Source organism: Echinops telfairi, unplaced genomic scaffold (assembly GCF_000313985.2).
Source record: "Echinops telfairi isolate 266 unplaced genomic scaffold, ASM31398v2 ScPeMD7_7427;HRSCAF=8465, whole genome shotgun sequence".
Classification (NCBI taxonomy): domain Eukaryota; kingdom Metazoa; phylum Chordata; class Mammalia; order Afrosoricida; family Tenrecidae; genus Echinops; species Echinops telfairi.
The window spans coordinates 3560269-3580157 of NW_022111327.1; the positions used below are offsets into that span (position 1 = coordinate 3560269).

The 19889-nt window shown below is 38.5% G+C and overlaps 1 protein-coding gene across 1 annotated transcript in view; it reads left to right on the forward strand.

Annotated features, from left to right (window-relative positions):
- Positions 1-14431, forward strand: part of DNAAF6 (dynein axonemal assembly factor 6) — a 54195-nt gene extending 39764 nt beyond the window's left edge. The window contains exons 6-7 of the mRNA XM_045298580.1: positions 9648-9733; positions 14275-14431. Of these exons, the coding sequence (XP_045154515.1) occupies positions 9648-9733; positions 14275-14404 (216 nt within the window). The 3' untranslated portion in view covers positions 14405-14431. The remainder of the gene's footprint in view (positions 1-9647; positions 9734-14274) is intronic.
- The last annotated feature ends 5458 nt before the right edge of the window (positions 14432-19889 follow it).

The following is a 19889-nucleotide window of genomic DNA, read 5'->3' on the forward strand; positions in this document are numbered from 1 at the left end:
GTGACCCCTGTTAAAGGGTCATTTGACCCCCAAAGGGGTCATGACCCACAGGTTGAGGACTGCTGTTCAAGAGGATAGACAGCTTGATTTTTTTTCGCAGCTTAGCATTTAATTATCACTTTATTGGGGTTCATACAACTCTTATCACAATCTACACGTACATCAATTGTGTAAAGCACACATACATTCATTGCCCTCATCATTCTCAAAACACTCACTTTCCACTTGGGCTCCTGGAATCAGCTCAGTTTTCTTTCCCCACCGCCCTCCCTCCCCACTCCCCCGTCCCTCATGAACCCTTGATAATTTATAAATTATTATTTTATCATATCTTACACCGTCCAATGTCTCCCTTCACCCACTTTTCTGTTGTCCATCCCCCGGGGAGGAGCTTATATGTAGTTCCTTGTAATCGGTTCCCCCTTTCACACACCCCTTCCTTCCTTCCTCCTGGTATCACCACTCCCACCACTGGTCCTGAGAGGTTCATCTGTCCTGGATTCCCTGTGTTTCCAGTTCCTATCTGCACTGCTGTGCATCCTCTGGTCTAACCAGGTTTATAAGGTAGAATTGAAATCATGATAGTGGTGGGGGAGGAAGCGTTTAAGAACTAGAGGAAAGTTGTCTGTTTCATTGAACATAGAAGTGGGACAAGAGGAAAGCAAAGGGAAATAGAGGAAAGAAGTAGGAGGCAAAGGGCATATATAGAGGCCTAAACACAGGTGTGTACATATGTAAATATATTTATGATTATGGGGGAAATAGATCTATGTGCATATATTTATAGGTTTAGTAGTAGGGTATTAGATGGACATTGGGCCTCCACTCACACACTTCCTCAAGACAAGAACACTTTGCTCAACTAAACGATCATTCCATGATACCCACCTTCCTGGCATGTTTCTCCCTAGTTTGATAGCGTCAGATTGAGTACAATTCCCGCACTGCGTCTCCAGTCTTGTCCCCATAGTGCTAGGTTCAGTGAGGGATGTCTTGTCTCGCAGTGGGGCCAGCCCTATGGTCCTCTCTGTGCATTGCCTGCTCTGAGCAGGAATATCGTCCTCAGGACTTAGTGGGCCAGGATGTGCTCCACTCTCTCTCCATCCCTCTTCATTTCTCCATGTGCTCAAATCATTTGTGCCCCTCTCCCCAAACTGCAGCTTCAGTGCTGTCCTTTGAAGTGCATTCTTCTGCGGGGGTGGAGGGGTGGGCTGGGGGTTGGGAGTTCTACATAGTTGGGATTGCCCCCCCCCCCCCCAGACCTCTCTGTTGGTTCCCTGGTACATGCCAGTATGTTGTATTCAAGTCTTGGTGCACTGGGTCTCTCTCTCCTCTCCTGTGTAGATATAAACAATACCCTCCCCTTGGGTGGGTTACAAAACTGCCATTTTGATGTGTAAATTGGAGTGCTGAAGAACCCTGCAGGGAAAAGTTATAGAAACAGAAGCACTGCCTTCATTAGTGTATAGACGTAGATGGAGGCTATGTTGAGAAACAATAGCTTCACATTTTGATATATTTGTGTAATATCAAAATTGACCCCAGAAAACACCTATTATTTTGTAGCAACACCCTTTTACTTACTCTTTTGGGATATTTGAGCTATAATACAATTCCTTATTATCAGTTCCAGGCAGTGCAGTAAACCTTCAATTAAATGTGCAATATTTCTCTCAGTAGTGTACATACGTTTATAGTGACTATCATAGCATTTTTATAATTATGGGGGTGGTGAGGTACAAATAAACCCTTTGACAACTAATCTCAGTTTATTTCTGACTAAAATAATATATGTTTAAAATTTCAAACCGTACTAGAATTAATTGGAGTAGAAAATAATATAAAAGTGAGGAAGAGAGGAGAGTTTGTTTGAAATGGGCTAAGGGTCAGAGAGTGAATAAGGATAAAAGATGTCTCCTACATATATCATGGTACTAATAATCAATAATTATGTGTTTTGATGATATCATTTTGAGGTTTTATTAAAATATCTGAGTCATAAGGCCTGGAGTCCTTAAGGGAGCTTGCTGGAACTTCTAGTCCCATGTAAGCAGATTCACAGACGGACTCTGGAAACACCAATGTTTGAGGCACAACCATAGGAAAGGGAACTCGAGTAGGGTATTCAGAGATGAGGAAGGGGCACCATATATTATCTAGTGCTGTAAAGAATTAAAGCAGGAGTCAGATGCAAAGGGCTTGTAGATTTGTCTGTTAAGAAGTCTTTAGTGACCTTCGACAAATAACAGCTTCAACGCTGCGGTGGAATTCCATGTCGAATTGAAGAAAGCTGAGCAGTGAATAGGAAGTGAGGAAGAGACGGCAGACCATATGTACTGTTCTTAGAGGAAGTTTGACAGTGAAGAAGAGGAGAGAGGGGAGATGGTTGCCAGGTGTAGGCAGAGTTTATGCTAGTTAAGGAAGTTTTGTTCAGTTTAGATTCAGAGAGATTTAAGTATTCTTTCAACTGTTGACAAAAAACCTATTAATTTATTCATGCAATATTTATTGCGTGCTTCCTGGGTGTCACTAAGGCTGATGACTAACAGTAAAAAAGGAGTCATGGTATGAGGCCTCTAAGAGACTTTTTGAAATCGGAGGAGGAATTTTTTGCTTGTCGCAATGATTACTGGGTCTCAAAAACAAGAGATGCTTGGAATCCTGCACTGACAGGATCAGTCCTGCACAAGGAAGAATGGCCTTGCACGAAGTGTCAGAAGAATGACTCTCCAGTATAGAAACACTGATTAGTGTGTGTCCACTTAGTAGCAATCCAATAGCTACTTTCTTCTTGAAAAACTTTTCTTTTTAAGTTATTTTATTGGGGGCTCTTACAGCTCCTATAACAATACATACATCCATTTTATCAAGCACATTTGTACATATGTTGCTATCATCATTTTCAAAACATTTTCCTTCTACTTGAGCCCTTGGTATCAGCTCCTCTTTTATCCCTCCCACCCCCACCCTCCCACTCTTATGACCCCTTGATAAATTATAGATTATTATTATTTCCATATCTTACACTGTCCACTGTCTCCCTTCACCCACATTTCTGTTGTTCATCACCCCTCTGGGAGTGGGTGGGAGGTTATATGTTGATCATTGCACTTGGTTCCCCCATTCTCCCCCATTTGCCCCCCCCTTTCCCGTACACTTATGGTATTGCTGTTCCCATTATTGTTCATGAGGGGTGCATCTGTCCTGGATTCCATGTGTTGAGAGCTCTTATCCAATACTGAATCAGTCTTACATTCATTCAAATATTTATTAAGTGCTGGTGCTGTGCTGTGCATTGTTTCTAAGTGCTTAGGATAAAATACTAAACAAAACAGACAAAAAATCACCGTCATTGCATTCTAGTGGAAGAGATAGGTAATAAACAAAATAAACACATATATTCTATCACTTATTAAACCAAAACTAAATTCACTGTCATTGAGTCAATTCTGTTTCACAGCAACCCTATAGGACAGAGTAAAACTTGCCCTTGGGGTTTCTGAGATATTAAATCTTTACAGGAGCAAACAGTCTTATCTTTCTCCCAGGGAGTAACTAGTAGGTTTGAACTGCTGACCTTGTAGTTCAGTGCTTAGCCCGCTATGCCAACAGGGGCTCCAATAGAAGGCCGCAAATTCTATGAAGGGAAAAAGAGCTGGGGTCAGTGACAAACTGGGAGAAAGCCAGCTGCTGCAGCCATTTTCAGTGGTGTGGTCCAGGTAAGTGTCACTGAGAAGCCATATCTGAGCAAAGATTCAAAGGAGATGAGGAAGTGAGGCTAAGATGTTGGAAAGATTAAGTGTATATTAAATCACTGAGACTTAAGACAGGACTTAGTGAACCAGAAACTAAAATAAAAATTTTAAACATTTGCTGCCATCAAGTCTATTTAAACTCTTAGCAACCCTAAAGGACAGAGTAGCACTGTCACAGTGGATTTCTGAGACTGCTAACCTTATGAAAGTAGAAAATCTCATTTTTCTCCTTCAAAGTGGCTGGTGGGTTTGAACTGCTGACCTTGTGTCTAGCAGCTTAAAGAAATCAAAGAATTGATAGATGATTGCAACAAGGAGAATATTGGTGGCATAGTGTGAGGACATGAGAGTTTAAAAAAAAACAAAACCCCAAGAAACAAGCTAGAGGGAAGGGGCAGGCCCAGTAATGTGAATGAGATGGTAGCAAAAGAGAGGCAGAGAGAGACAGAGCTGGGAGCGGGGAGAGGGAGAGAAGGAAGGAGGAAAGATACAAGTTTGAGAAGATTGCAGGTGAAGCAGTGCCATCCAGGGAGATTCAGATTCCAGTAAGAGTGAGAAGTTGTGGAGAATATTCAGAGAAGAGACTTGGGAGATAAGAAATGAGACGTGTTTCAGAGGGCCTAATATTAGGGTTGGTGAAGGGTAAATACTGGAATTTGTGTGTGATATGGGATGGCTTGGAGTCTGAACCTTCTGGTGGTTATTGACAACTGGTACTAAAAGAGTAATGAATTTAATTGTAGTGATCGTGAGGCTCTGAGTTTTATGGAGTCAAATGGTTGCCAGTGGAGGGATGAAAGCTTGTGGGTGAGTTGTCTTATGCCAGAGCCAGCTGGGTGTAGTCTTGACTTTCACGAGGAAAGAGCGTCATAGGTGTTTGATCTTATGAGACAGGCATGGCAGTATAGTCATGACATGTTTTGGAATGATTAATCATAGAAAATTTATCTATTAATTTAAAAAAGATTATCACTGATGTCATGTCCTAGTCTTGGAGACTACATGCCCTTATGTTTTACTTCTTTTGAGGTAGATATTTATATCATTTCAAAGTAGAGTTCCATAACCTTCATTTTTTTTTTCATTTTTCTACAGATTATCATTATCTTGTCATATAGTAATAGGAGTTTCAATAAAGTGTTTGGTATGGCTGCAATGGAAAAGGAAACATTACATAATAAGATAAGGGAATCTCACATTGTTGCATAATAAGAAACAAATTAATTGAATCCAGGATGCGACTTATCTAAACTGTCTGTTAATCAAAATTTCCTAATGTTACATTTTAAGTGGTAACTCAACTAGTCTCAACTTCTTTCCTAAGAATCAGATGTTTTTGAGTTGGTTGCTATACTCCTGTCAAATACATTTTTATAATACCTAGAACGCATACATAAAACATGGATCTTTCCCAAAGTGTCAGCCAAACGTTTCTGTGTATCTTTAAACTTCACTGCAATTTCAGTAAATAGTAAAGACTGGCTGTATTAGTCTGGGTACTTTAGAGAAACAAATCCACAGCAACTCATGTACAAGAGAGTTTTATGTAAAGAACGTGTGCATCACAAAAACATCCCAAGCCAATGCTGCCCAAGCCCACAAGTCCAACATTAACCCATTAACCCAACACCAGTCCACAAAGTCCTCCACCTCACAAAACAGGCAGTGATGCCGACTGCAGGAGGAAAGCTGAGTCAGTGAATGTGTAAGCATCTCAGCACTAGCAGGGGTCTCCACACGGCTGCTCCAGCACCCAGGGCTGCATCAGGATACGTCCATGTGGCTTCTCCTTGGGGATGTCTTGTAGGAAGTCAATCTTGCAAGCTGAAGCAGGGAGCTGCTAAGGTAGCTGCACCCAATGCAACCATCACAAAACAAGAGACCCGAGAACTAGAAAGGCGAGGCTCACCACCCATTTATCCCTCTGCCTTTCAATTAGCCCCACATGTGATTATCGGCCAGGTTGGCACAATTAACTAACTCACTGGCCAAGTTAGATCTAAGTTCGGCCTCATTCTCCTGCTCTGGTGCTCAAGAAGTGACAGTTGAGGAGAAAACCAAGAATAGGCAACCTCCGTGGAGCTCTGTTGCTTGAACTTCTCATGTCAATTTTAAACATCTTGTGATAAGATCATGGACATGAATTCAAGGGCTGGGGGGCCCTGTATTAATCACTTATATATTACAGGAATGCGATCTCTTCAGGAACCATCTTGTCATATAAATCTGCCCTAAGAACATGAAAGGAAAGAGGAGATTTAAAACTCAAAATGACAATCCCACAATAACGACCTCCCTCAAAGGTTTTGGCCTTTTAAACCAACTCTGTTACAACACACAAAGGAGAAAAAACAAAGGACTGTAACAACAGTTTGGATGCAATTTACCCTACCTTTATCTCTCTCCAAGAAAACCCCAAAGTGAATTCCTAGAGAGAGACTAACCAAACAATTTTAGCTACTTGTCTGAAGACAAGCTGTTTAATGGAAAGAAGAGATCTCATAATTTCTAATTTAGCGGCCACTTTCCCTGTTCCTTTGTATTTACAAGGCCAGAAGGCCGAGGTTTAAACAAAAGTGTAGTGATGGCTACTGTGGTGGTCAGCCTCCAAGATGGCCCCCAGGGATCCTTTTTGATATTCTCCCCTTTGTTGTGACCCTTCCCACAGTGAATAACACTACTCTATGTAACCAACTGGATACTACGGAAAGAGTGTAATATCTGATGCTAGATTTAAAAAAAGACACCATGCTTCTGCTTTGCTCTTCAACATCATATATTTTGGGGGGCAAAGCTCACTGCTAAACCATGAGAACTCTCAAGCAACCCTATGAAGATCATGTGGTGCAGCACTGAGACATCTTGCCTATAGCCATATGAGGGAGCCATCTGGAAGGCAGGTCATCTCGCCCTAGTCAAGCCTTCAGTTGTTACTGCCCCAGTCAATATCTTGACTTAAGTGCTCTCAAATTCATAATCCATGGAAATTGCGCAACGCAAAATTTTGTTGTTCTTTGAGCTATATATTTAGAAGTTAATTCGTTATGCAACAGTAGATAACTAACATGGGACACATCCAGGAGCCCTGGTGGTATAGGGGTTACGAGTTGGGCTGCGATCCACATGGTTGGCAGTTTGAAACCACCAGCAGCTCCTTGGGAGAAAGACTGGGCTTTCTACTCCCATAAACATTTACAGTCTCAGAAACCCACAGGGGTCCCTGTGAATCAGGATTGACTCGATGACAGTGAGTTTGGTTTTGGTTTGTGGAAAAAACATAACATCCAGAATTCAAACCCAAGTTTGCTTTGAAAGGTTGAACTTCCAAAAGGTTGGATATTTACCATGAACAATTTCCCAGTCTTTCCTATTTTACTTCTTAAAAGAATTCTATTTGCATCCCAGGTAAAGATGGGGCCATCAAACCCTTTAGTGTCAGTGATATAATATGCGCCTTTACTATTGTTGGACAAGTTAAGTCTTGGTTACAATCAAAAGTCTTCGAATACCTATGTCGATTTTCCAGGTATTCTTTTAAAGTATCTCTGAAGAAGCCTGATTTATACTTTATGGGTTGTTATTTGTGCTCAGATTCCTCATGGAATCTTTTATCTTGTGCGATATTAATGTGTACCATCCCACTTCATTTGTCTCTTCTCCTGTCCCTCGTCTGAAACCATTTTAGTGTTTAATTTTAATTTCCTCCGGAGGAAAAATTAGTGAATTGTTTCTGAATTACCCTTCACTAGAATTGCAAATGATTTTAATAACTACTTCAAAATTCTACCCAAAAGTTTTATCCCAATCTCAGTGCATAAGTCATAATTCTCTTTTCCTTCCTCCAATGTCATTTCAACCCTGGGGAAATAATCCTTTTTCTTTCATAAAGAAACAAATAACTGTAACCCATGATCTAGGTGGCATGAGTCATTCTTGACTAAAGAACACTTCAACTCAACTTTTGGACCTGAATGTCCTTATAGTGAAAATGGGGCCTTCTTTGATCAACAGAATGCTTACTTACTTGGAGGTAGAGCACCTGCCCCTTTGAGAAGTGTCCTGCTCGCTCTCACTTAAGGCAGCGGTTCTCAACCTGTAGGTCGTGAGCTCTTCAGGGGTCAAATGACCCTTTCACAAGGGTCGCCCGATTCATAGCAGTAGCAACATTACAGTTATGAAGTAGCAACAAAGATAATTTTATGGTTGGAGGGTCACCACCACACGAGGAACTGTATTAAAGGGTTGCGGCATTAGGAAGGTTGACAACCACTGACTTAAGGTATCTTCAGCTATGAAGACCTGAATTTTCAAAACATAAAATAAGAGGTAATTCTTTGTTTAATGGAATATTGGCGATAGGATGTATTTAAATAGTATTAGCTCTGGAACTCTATTTATAAATACTTGTTTTATATACAATAGGTTAAATATCTCACAGACATGTGAGTCCACATATTTTATCTTGCAAAAAGTCTGTTGCCTTTTTAAAGATTCTACAAGGAAGGAATACCAGTTTGTTTAATTATTTGATATGTGCTCATATTTCCCAAATAAGCTGTTCTTTTCATTGTGGTCATTCCAGCTATGAAATCATCAGATGTCCAATATATCAAGGCTTCTAACTCCTTAGAGGGATGGCTTGGCAATTCACCTTGAACTTCCTTTTAGAACATATAGACCCCTGCCATTTTACATATATTTTATCAACTTCTGTCAAAAGACTGAATTAAATTTGTATTCAAATTTAATATATATACTGTTATTAATTGAAATCAAGTACACATATCAGGCAGTTTACTTCTAGTATGTTCACAATGTTGTACAACCATCAGAACATTTTCACCACCATAAAAGGAAATCCTGCACTATTATTAAATAATCATTCTCCATTTCCCTTTTCCCCAGCCCTTGGTAACAACTAATATTTCTATCTATGGATTTACCTATTCTGAATATTTCATATAAATGGAATTCTTTAATATGTGTTCTTTTTATGCCTGGATCCTTAGCACAATATTTTCAAGGTTCATCCAAGTTATAGTGTCTATCGGTGCCTCATTTCTTTTTATGATCTCCCATCCTGTGGACATACCAATTTTTTTTCAATCCATTCGTCTGTTTGCCTGGGGTCATTTCCACCTTTTGGCGATGTTAACGGTGCTGCTCTGAGAAAAAGGATGATGTACGTGTTTTTGTGTGACCACCTGCTTTAAATTATTCAGGGTATATATGAGGGGGATTCAAAAAATTCATGGAAAACATCCATGACCTTTCCATTAAACTTTTCCATGAATTTTTTTTAAATCCCCTCATATTCAGGAGTGAAATTGCTGGGTCATATGGTATGGAAGATAAGATTTTAAATGAAATATTACTTAACCAATAAGAGGTCCATATTGCTATTTCTCTTTTGTTAGGTTAACAAACTTCATGGGAAAGGTAGTACGGGAGTTTATTTCAGGAGACTCTGATATGCTATCATCTACCCACATGAAAATTAACTGTCTTTTGTACAATTTCCCACTGATACAAAGGCAGTTGAAGGTACTCAACTCAGCCGTATGCTGGCATAGGCTTTTAGAGAATAACAATTATATAGACAAGCAGCTAAAGTGCTTCTAGAAAGCTCTGCAGTCACAGTGACTTCAGTTCAACCCCAGATGGTTGTCCTTGGGCAACTTGCTAAACGTTTTGTTCCCTAGTTTCTTCATAGGTAAAATGGGGTAATACTACTTTTCAAGATTGTTATGAAAAAGAACACAGCCTGGAACATAGCTGGCATTTAATAAGAATTAGTTGTCCTGTAACATATAATTAATTAATATGTCCTTATGCTGGCCAAATGAATTTTATTCTCCAAGACATTATTTTTCTTCCCCTTTTGTCTTTCAGGTTAAAATTAAACTGCCGAAAACAAACCCATCTGACATTAAAATGGATATCCAGGAAATGATTCTTGACCTTCGTACTCCTGATAAGTGAGTAGCGCTTAAGATTGGAATCGTGTGTTATTGAACATTATTTGAATATTCATGATTTGAAGATTATTACTGAATATTCATGACTCTTTAGTCAATATTCCTTTAAAATATATACATGGTTATTCTGCACCATTCTCTAAGAATGTCTGCCTCTTTATGTTGCAAAACAGAGAAGAAAACTGAAAAAGTCAGTTAACCATTTAGATGCCTAATTTACACCATACAAACATCAATGTGTTTGGAAATGCCTAGGTGATTTTTCTATTTTGCACTCAGATATTTAGAGTGGGTTGATCCCATCGAACACAATTCTTGACAGTCATGTGAAATTTGTCAATAATAATGGCTAGTGATGAAAACCAGTCTTATATGTAGTTTTGTACATTGACGCCATAAAAGCAGCAATATCTGAATTTTGTGAACATTAGAAATAAAATCTTTAAATTTGGTGCACATTCTGGGGCACTAAGGTTACATTTGATTATATTCATCTCAAAAATCCACATAAGGTTGTGTCATCAATGGTTTAACATGAACATCCTAACAGCCAATTTCTCACTAGGTCTTCAGGTTGTGAAATAATACAGATGATCGTAGAGGCGCTTTTAGTTAAATGTCTTGATATTTCCAAATAAAATTTTGTTGTTACACAGGTTTAAATTATGTCCCTGAAGCAAAATATACTCATATATAGTAAAATTCTGATAAAAATACTTATCCTCGAAACATGTATAAGTCAGACCTGTCTTTTAAAACTCTAGGGAGCCCTGGTGGCATAGTGGTTATGCATTGTGCTGCTAACTATGAGGTTATCAGTTTGAAACCACCAGTTGCTCTGCAGGGGGACAATGAGACTTTCTACTTCTGTAAAGAGCTGCAGTCTTGGAAAAGCACAGGGGCAGTTTTCCTTGTCCTATGGGGTTCCCATGAGTCAGGATTGAATTGATGACAGTGAGGGTTTTGTTTTGTTTTGTTTCTTAGCTTGGAGTGTGTTAGAAAAAATAGCTAAATTCCTGATTGCTTTGTTCACTTTTCATTTGAAGGTATAGCAGTAAGTACACATTGGTTGAATCCAGCAATCCTTTTGCTGTAGCTCATGACATTTCTTCCTGCTAGGAGCAGGCGGCTGCCAGCACATTCCCCTCCTATCATTAGCAATAGCTATACTTCTCCTTTGTTGCTCTTAGGACTTCAAGAAAATAAAAAGCAAATCCTTCCTACAAAAGATGTGCAATGTACATAGCTTAATCTTGAATTCCACCATAATGCATTTAACCCTAAATTCTCTTCTGATGAATATTTGCATATCAAATGATTCCTCATCATTTCTATAATTACAAAGATGTGTTATCACACACAAAATTGCTCCGGATAAAAATTACATTCACTAGCCCTCTACCATTCACTTTAAGGAGTACCATGTCTTTTTCATTGCATAATATACGTGCATTTGATTTTTTTCACAAGGCAAGTTAGCCAAATGAACAGTCAATCTTTTATGGTATTTACACACTTGTTAAAAGCATACACATATCTACACCAGGGAGTTAATTTCCGTTTCCCTACCAGTTCTTCCTGTCTCCATCCATCTTCAGGCAGCTGCTCTGCCCAGGCTGTCATTCCAGATGTCTATCAGAACCCACTAAATGAAAGACTCACAGAAAGATACTTTTCCACACAGAAACCTGGCTGTACTAGGACAGCTGGTTCATGCTGTACTGATATATTAAATACTCAATGCAAAGAAATACTGTCTCTTAAGAAAGCTTCCTTAATTAAGGAAGAAGACAGGAGATAGAAGATTGAATTAAGGCTTTTGTAATTTTTTCTAAACATTTGAACATCCCTTGGAATCATGTTATTGCCAGAAGTGTATTATCAGATATATATCTTATTGTTTCATTTACTTGATATTCCTATTTATGTCCTTTAGTTTTGGAGGAGCCTGGTGGCATAGTGGTTAAATGCTCTGCTGCTGACCCAAAGATCAGGAGTTCAAACCCACCAACTGTTTGTGGGGAAAAGATTTGGCAAAGATTGCCGCCTTGGAAACCCTATGGGGTAGTTCTACTCGGTCCTATTGGCTCCATGAGTTAGAATGGGCTCAATAGCAAGGGTTTGGTTTGTGTGTGTGTGTGTGGGGGGGGGGAGTTCTCTTTGTTTTTCTACCTTGACATATCCTGTAACACTATGTTTATTGTTATGTACCTCCCCATTCCAAGATTTCAGAGGGGACAAGGCAGAAGAAGTGAAATTATTTGCACTAAATTGACTAGTCATATATGTCAAACAATAGTTCATTGCATTAGAATTATCAACAAAACTCAAATATTTACCATTACATAACCAAAGAAATAAATGAGTCCACTAAAGTCTCCCCCTGCCTTCAACCAGTTGTTTTGCCATGTAGAGTCCCAACAAGGTGTTGACAGGAAGGAGAATGATTGATAAAACTGGATAATTTCGAATTAAAGTGCAGGAGGAGGTTTGCAGACGAACCTAGGCGAACCTTGATTGATGCCTAAATTGTAACTTTTAAAAAATCAGTTATCAATATATAAAGTTGAGGAAGAAGCCCTGGTGGCACAATAGTTAATCACGTAGCTGTTAACCCAAAGGTTGTCTGTTTGAACCCACCAGCCGCTCCATGGGAGAAAAGCCCTGACATGCAGATTCATCTAGGAAACTATGGGGCAGTGAGTTCTACATTATCATATAAGATTGCTGAGTTGGAATCAACGGCACACAAAGACAACAAAGACAAAGGGATCGTGTCTAATGTTTATTCATATCTTACAATAATACTCGGTAGTAATTAGTCAAATGTAATTTTGTGGTGATTTGAATATTTACTTTTCATTTACTGATTTCATTCACTCCATCAAGTTTTCTGCTGACACTGGAGGGAAACCAAGACAGATACAGTCCTATCCTTCAATAAACTGTACAAGGCAAATTATTTGTACAATTTGATTTTGTTTAAATATAAATCTTTGTTCAGATATCAAACAGTAAAGCAGACTGGACAAAAACACTCCCTCTCCCCCTAAGAGCTTAATAGGCTGCACAGCTTCTATTGTTCAACAATTTAGTATGTGAAGCCATACAACGAAGGACTAGACAGAAATGCAGGGGTAGATGGATCATTCCAATGGCCACCAACTGTCTCTCTTGAATTTATTTCTCTCTAGACAGAGAAGTGCACATTATCATTGGAACTCCTTCTTCAGCTGATTTATAGTTATCTTTTAGTGCAAGTTACTGCCACTAAACTATGCTTTCTTCTTAAAGTGAATATATTATCATTTATAGAATAAAGAACAAAACACATCTAACTGCTAGCACAATCTATACTGTAAATAGTTTTAAAAAGATGGACTCTGGACATTTATTTTTTGGTGCCCACTTCTTTTTGAGATGCCAAATGTCACAAGCTACATTAAGAATACTTGCTATTGCCTTACTTTAGGTGGAGGGAGCCATTTCTCTGACCTCCAATATTTGGAATGGAACAAGGGTCACATAAAAATTCTCCTTTAGGTTCCAGAGATTTGTAATAAATACTTTTAATGAGCTCAGTCTCTTGAATTTAGGACTTTGCAAATGAATAAAGGTGGAATACATGTTCAAGAGTTTTGTTCTCAAATGCCAGTTCTCTATTCATTTACTCAATAAGTACTCCTTAAAAATACTGTAGTCTTGCACTGATGTGGATCTCCTGGCTTATTTTTAGTCCACTTTTTATAGGGATGTTCAGGCCTTCTCTACCAAGAATGCGAGATAACAAGTGTCTCATGCATTTAATTTCCTTCTGATGCCAGCATGTGCCCACCCCATGCATAATTCAAACTCAGGGTACTATGCCAGAATTATGGATGTCTTGTCCCCAGCACTGTATCTAAAGCATACACCTACCCAGCAACTGAGCTATAAACTGCAAAGTAAACCCAGGAAGCCATCACAGAGAATTGTTGTCAATGTACTGTATTACAGAAAGAACCAGAGAGGAGCACTTTCATGGATTTGTTCTTGTAATTATTCCAAACCTGAGTTTCAGTAACTACACCTGTGATAGAGGTGTACTTACTGAATCTGTGACAGCAAAAGTTTCATGGTACCATTCCAGTTTTCAGGTATCAATCAGCCATTCCAGCTACAAATGAATATTACTGGCAACAGATCTGTCCAACCAACTCATGCTTACAATGGTTCTATTTCTATGCCTATAAACATAGCTTGAGATCAGACACATACAATGTCAAATGAGGACAACTTAGATAAAAAGGGAAATTTTAAAACTTTCAAATGTTGTAATTTTGAAGGTCTGACCACTATTATACTATTTGTGTTATTCAAGCATATGTTATGCAATACTTATACGATTAAATATTGGGATTTGTTTTTTGTTTGGCATTTTTAAAAACATCATTCATTCTGATGGCATATGTGGTTTTCTACTGTCTTATCAAAATTAATATATTCTTAATTTGACTTTAGGAAACTGATTCTAGGTTCTTGTTTTGTTTTTGTATTTTCAGGAAACTACTGTTACCTCTTCCTCATCCTGTTGAATGCAATAGTGCCAAAGCTGTCTATCTCCCAGAACTTGAGATGCTCGAAGTCACCATGCCCATGAAAAGAGAGTTGGATTTTGTTAATTTTGCATGAAACTAAATAAATCAAGAAGAGAAGTGATCAAATGGCACTGTTGAAAACTTTAAAAAAAATTTAATAAGAGCTCTCTGGATGTTTTCTGTAGTTTTAAAAACTGCACAGGCATATTTTTTGACAGGTCCCACATTCAATTCTAGTGTTATTCTCATCATTTATAGTTATATCACTCGGTTAAGAAATACTGTTTTCTCATACTAATGAAATACTGTTTTCTCACAGTAATGAGCAATTCAATTTTTTTAATAGCTGGATAGAGTAGTTAAAGGTGAACCGATTACTGCATAGTCAATTAAATAACTGAAATATGACCGTGAAATAGTTGGTCTATTAATTTCAGTATCCTGAAGAACCAAATACACTCAGTTATACTATATGCATCCAGTTACATAGCAATTCGGTATTATTATCATCAGAAGGACTTATTTGATTGACTTTTCATTGATTCGATCAAATGTTGTTCTAGAATATGCAGGTAGCAAAAGATTATAATTAGTCTGATGCATCATACTGACCACCTGAATATGAAATACTTTTGAACACACAATATTATTTGATTTCCACAGTCCTACTTTCAATGCTTGGATCTAGTTAGGTTAAAAATTATTTTCCTTAAGTACTCTAATAATTATTAATAATGCCTTCTGTGGTACTGTGTTTATATTTAGTCACTTGAAATCCTTGACATTTAAAAGAAACATAAAGAAAAGTCTGATACACTTACAAATCTTGTTCTCTCATTTTCCATCTTTCCTCTTAATTGGAAAAACTTATTTTTGTGAATTGTGCCAATGCCCCCTGCCTCTTTTGTACTGTATTACATGGTTTTAATTCTGAGTAGTTTATGAAGAATCATATTGTCAAGGTTGTGGACTTGATCTCACACATCATTGTAGAACTGTGGGGTTATCTCAGCATATGTTTTGGAAAGAGTTGAACAACTAAAAGATATTTATTTCGATGTGGAATATTAAGGGACTACATATTCAAATATTTTGTAGAGGTAATTACGTAGATAATTACCAAGGCATAGAGTTTGTGACTAGAACAAATCGAAGGAAGCAACTGAGATTTGGGGGCAAATTCTTATGTTAAAACAATAAGCTATTGTACAGGATTTAAAATGTAAATTTCCTCCATGACCGTCTTTTATTGGAGGCTGATGTTGAAGATGGGATTAACTGAAAGGAAGCTAGTGAATTGGAATCCATTATATTATAGGATCAAAATCAAAAGGGAGTCTTACTTTGCTTTCTTTATGACCTTAGCGTCTTTTTAAAGGCTGTGTTTTAAGAATTTAGGATTACATCCTAGAGCATAAACTCTGGAGCAAACCGAAACAGTCACCAATATTTCTTCTCCAGAGAGGAGCCGTGAGTCAGTGGAAAAGGTCTTTTTTTCCTATGTACTGGCCCTAATTACAAAGACCATTATTACTCAAGCTGACTGAATCTGTACAAGTTGTCCCTGGAAGAAAAGACAGGGCAGATCCAGGCCAACTTGAATTGGGCTTTTGGTTATGTGATGCTCTATCAATTATATAATGAACCAGAACCCCAAGAACAATGAAATGGGAAGCAGAAATCTAAAACATCACTCGACTTCACTGTCTTTGGCCTCAGAAGGAACAACCACATTGGTTTTGCTGTTGTTTTGCTTTTCAGCTAATTCACAGGATTTTCTTTCTTTAAAGAGAATAGCCCACTAACTCGAATATAGAAACGAGAATCCATGGGGACATTGATCTTGTCAGCATTTTTTCCCAGTGAATCAGCCATTACAAAGAGGACGGTACATTAAAGCCACAACTGTGGTATAGCATTAGTCTACATGAGAGTATCGGCAAAACCAAACCTAGTCTGGGGACGGGGCGGCGTGGGGAGGGGTGTTTGGCAGAAAACTCTTCCCCAAGGAGTCAACACTTCCGCTGAAATATGAAGGATGCTCAACAATTAGCCAGGCAAAGAGAGTCTTGGTGGAAAAGGGAAGATATAAGGCTTCTACTGCAAAACCAAACCCCCTGCCAATGAGTCGATTCTGACTCAGAGCAAGCCTATATCAGGTTACTAAGACTGTAAATCGTTATGGGAGAAGACAGCCTCGTTTTTCTCCTGTGGAGCAGCTGATGGATTTCAACCACTGAACTTTCGGTTAGCAGCCCAACACCTAGATGCAAGGGAGCAGCAAATGTGAAAAACTCAGGATGAGAAGAACTTAAAGAGATCAAGGAGATGAAAGTTACTGTCCGTGAGGTAGAGTAAGCCTGGGACGATATGCTGAAGTCGAAGTTGGGCATGTAGGTTGGGGCAATGCCCTTATAGATGTTTGGAGGTTAAGGTAAAGAGTTATTCTAAGTGTTTGGGGCAAGAGAATGTATTAGGAACTGGGGAGACCAGTTAGGAGACTACTGTCATAGCAAGTTATTCCATCAGCCCACACTGCCTATAGGATCACTCTGAGTCAAGATGGACTCAATGGTAGTGAGTTTGAGGCTTTGTAAATTTTCACTGGGGCAGACAGCCTCAACTTTCTCCCCCAGAGAAGTGGGTGGGTTTGAACCACTAGCTTTGTGGTTAGCAGCCCAATGCTTACCTGACATCATCACCAGAGTTCCTCAACCAAGTTATAATTCCACCAAAAACAAAGAAAAAAAATAAAAACCTTTTGCTCCCTAGTCAATTCTGACATATGACCCCATATGAAAGAGAGTAGACCTGCACATCATAGGGGTTTCATGGCTCTGACCTTTCAGGAGAACTTGCCAATCCTTTCTTTTGAGGTACCTGTGGATGGATTTAAATTGTCAACTTCTGGATGAATGGCCAAGGAATCCTTTATGCCTCCTCGGGACTTTATTATTCTACATGTTATCCTAAATAAGATCATTGTTGTTGTTGTTGTTTATCTAATTAGAAAAAATACACGCTCTAAGCAGGATACTTTCAACAATTTAGAAAAGATCTTCTAAGATAAAGCACAACGAAAAATCACCTATAAGTCAACTAACCATAAATAGCCACTCTTAAAATTTTAATATCTCTTTCCACACAAAAACATAAATTTTTTTTCCTAAATGGGATCTTAGACAAACTGGTTTTATATAGCCTATCCTATTTTAAATCCGCAATGTCGTCTTACTTTTATATGTTTTTTATTTCTAAATTTTAATTGTATTGTATTGTGGTAGAAGAAGGTGTTAAATGACCTATATATAATAGAATAGAATAAAAATTTCAGATTTGTTGGATACAAAGTTCTAGATATGTCAATTAAAGATTTTTAATTAGGTTTTTCAAATTTTCTTCATCCTTAATTTTTCATCTGCTTTACCTATGAGCACGGAGAGAGGTTTATTAAAATTGACCACTGATTATAGATTTGGCAGTGTCTCCTTGTAGTCATGTCAATGTTCGCTTTATTTACTTTGAGGGTATATTTTTAGATTCAGATAGATTTAGAATGGTGTGCACTGGGCTACTTACTGCAAGGGCAGCCATTCAAAACCACCAGTCGCTTCTTGGGAGAAAAATTGGGCTTTCTGCGCCCATCGAGTTACAGTCTTGGGAACCCACAGGGACAGTTCTAGTCTGCCCTATAGCGTCCCTATGAGTCGGCACAAACTCGATGTAATAAGTTTGGGTTTGTTCTTGTTCTTGATGATCTTTCCCTTTAATCAGTATGCTATGATTCTCTTTACTTCTACTATATATATTTTTTGCTTTAAAGTACATTTTGCTCAACATTAATCTAGCTACATCAAGTTTGCAAAGTGTTTGCCTGGCATGTCTTTTCTGGTCACTTTCCATAACCGTATGTTTCAGGTACGACTTTTATGAACAGTATTTGGTTAAGTTTGGAGCTTAATATCCAATCAAAGTTCTGCTTTCAATCTCAAAAGTGTGTGCTTGATGATACACTCAGATTTGTTTACATCACCTTGCTTTAGGCTGTGTCTTTTGTTCTTCTTTTTCTGTTTTTTTCCTCCTCCCCCTTTCTCTCCCTCTAAAGCGTCTTCTCCCACCCCCCAGCTTGAAAGGTATACATTCTCTTTCTATCTTATAAAAAGCAAAACAAACTTAAAATGTGTAGAGACTCAATCGTTCTACCCTTCGTGAAAACAATTACACCTGCTCCTCTCTTATCATCTACCGTCTCATTATTTGACATTTCACATTTATGATAATAGTAAAAGTACACTACCCAACTTTTTTTTTGCGTTAATGAGAAGCTGAGGCAGAAGGAGGAGTGTGAAGTTTGTGAGAGGGAGCGAGGCTGGGTGGCTTCCTGGCGGTTCATATTACCCAGGTTAGGTAGATGAGTTGGGAAAGGCAGGTGGTTCACAAGAATTGGCGCTGCAAGAGTCCGGGGTGGGAGTGTGGGGAGAGGGCTTGGAAGTCTCTTCTTTCAAAGAGACCTCTCTGTCACCTGTGCAGTCTCTGCCAGGTCAGATGAACAAGTTTCACCTGCTCATAAGCCCAAGAGCCACCTGCCACTGAGGCCCATCTCTGGGATTGGCAGAGCAGAAGGGTGAGGGGCTCCACGTGGTGACCAGGTGTGCGGCCAGGTAATGATGATTCCCTGAGTGGGTTTAAGGATTTATAAAATTTTAACCCAACAATACCCCTTCCACTTGTTTTTATTTGCTCAAAGTAGTGACCATTGTTATCAGTGTTTTATACAGTACATGCTTGTTCAGGTCTCCCCACATTTTGACCAGTATCTTTGCTCATTATACCTTTATCAGTACTTCCTTTCTGAAATACCTACTTCAGAAGTTATTTCAGCAAGTATTTTCATTGCCCTAGCTCTTGAATAATAATTTAACTGGGTTTCAAAATCTAGGTGAGCAGTTATTTTCTCTCAGAATTTGGAAGATACTGATTCAGGTGTGTATTGTGATAGGAAGGTCTGCCTCATTGTTGTTCCTTTGTAAGTAATCTGTCTTTCTAGTCGTTTTGTAAGAGTTTTCTTTTTGTCTTTGGAGTTCTACAGTTTGACTATGATATTTCTGCATATATAGTCATATCTGCCCCCAGGAGGCTTTCCGAGGTTCTAAATCCTTGTGGGAGCAGAAAGCCTAATCTTTATCTCTAGAAACAGCTGGCAAGTTTGAAATGCTGACCTTGTGGTTAACCCATACACCACCAGTACTCATCAATAAATGAATAGCTAAATGAATGAATGCATATATATAAATCTTCCATCAATGGTGTAGAATCCTCTGTCATTATCTCCCTGAATATTTTTCTTTCCTTTATTTTCTGTAATGAAATTTCCCTTAGATATCAGTTGGATCTTTCGTTCTGTCCTCCGTGATTTTTTAAACTCTGTGTTATATTTTCAGTCTCTCTCTGTTCTTTGTACTGGGAAACTTTCTCAAATATATCCCCCAGTTAATTAATTCCCAGAGTCCTAGTCTTGCTGGTGATTGCGTCCACTGACTCTCATGGTAAATAATTTACTTTTAGGTTGGGGTGTGTGT